General features: G+C 66.4%; 1 protein-coding gene across 1 annotated transcript in view; it reads right to left on the bottom strand.

Moving 5' to 3' along the window:
* LOC101660299 (SH3 and multiple ankyrin repeat domains protein 2) overlaps positions 1-293 on the bottom strand; it is a 283,278-nt gene extending 282,985 nt beyond the window's left edge. Inside the window, exon 1 of the mRNA XM_045297137.1 lies at positions 15-293. Within this exon, the coding sequence (XP_045153072.1) occupies positions 15-51 (37 nt within the window). The 5' untranslated portion in view covers positions 52-293. The remainder of the gene's footprint in view (positions 1-14) is intronic.
* Positions 294-642: the final 349 nt, after the last annotated feature.

Genomic DNA, 642 nt, shown 5'->3' with positions numbered 1-642 from the left:
GCCTTCCCCCCTACCTTCCTTCTTGGTGAAGGCATTTAACAAAGACTTCATCTTCCTCCGACTTGGGCAGCTGTCCCCACATTATATAACCCTCTCCGCCGCGGGAAGGAAGGCCACATGGGAGACCCCGTTGCTGGGCGCCGGGGTGGCAGGGAGCCTCTGGGTGGGCGGCAACAGGGCACGGTGCAGTCTCGGGGCTGGCCGGGCACGCCAGGCCCGGGGCACGGGTGACAGAGCCCACCCCATCTTCTGTCTGTCAGCCGGGAGCCCACTGAGCAGAGACAGGCGCTGGAGGCAGACCCTGCTCACGCTCGCCGCCGCGGCGCGTGTCATGTGAGGCTTTGTGAAGCGCCTCGGAGCGGAGCGGGCGCGGGGCACGTGTCCTGCAGGAGGACGGCTAGCCCGCAAACTCTGGAAGTCACCTGTGCGCTCCGCCGGGCCAGGGGCTGGTTCTGCTCCGGCTGGGCAGCAGGATTACCGGGAAGTGAGCTCTGGGCCGGTTGGCACGCTGGAGGGGGAGTGGGGCTGAGTGGGGTTCTATGTTCCCAAGAAGCCCGTTGCACTGGGTCCTGTCTGTCATTCAGCAGAGAGAGTGAGGCAGGCGGGTGGGGTGGGTGCCATGCCACCTGCCCAGATGCTGGA

Source organism: Echinops telfairi, unplaced genomic scaffold, assembly GCF_000313985.2.
Source record: "Echinops telfairi isolate 266 unplaced genomic scaffold, ASM31398v2 ScPeMD7_7417;HRSCAF=8455, whole genome shotgun sequence".
NCBI lineage: Eukaryota > Metazoa > Chordata > Mammalia > Afrosoricida > Tenrecidae > Echinops > Echinops telfairi.
Note: the sequence above shows the minus strand (reverse complement) of the source record. Positions and strands in the feature narration are given on the sequence as shown.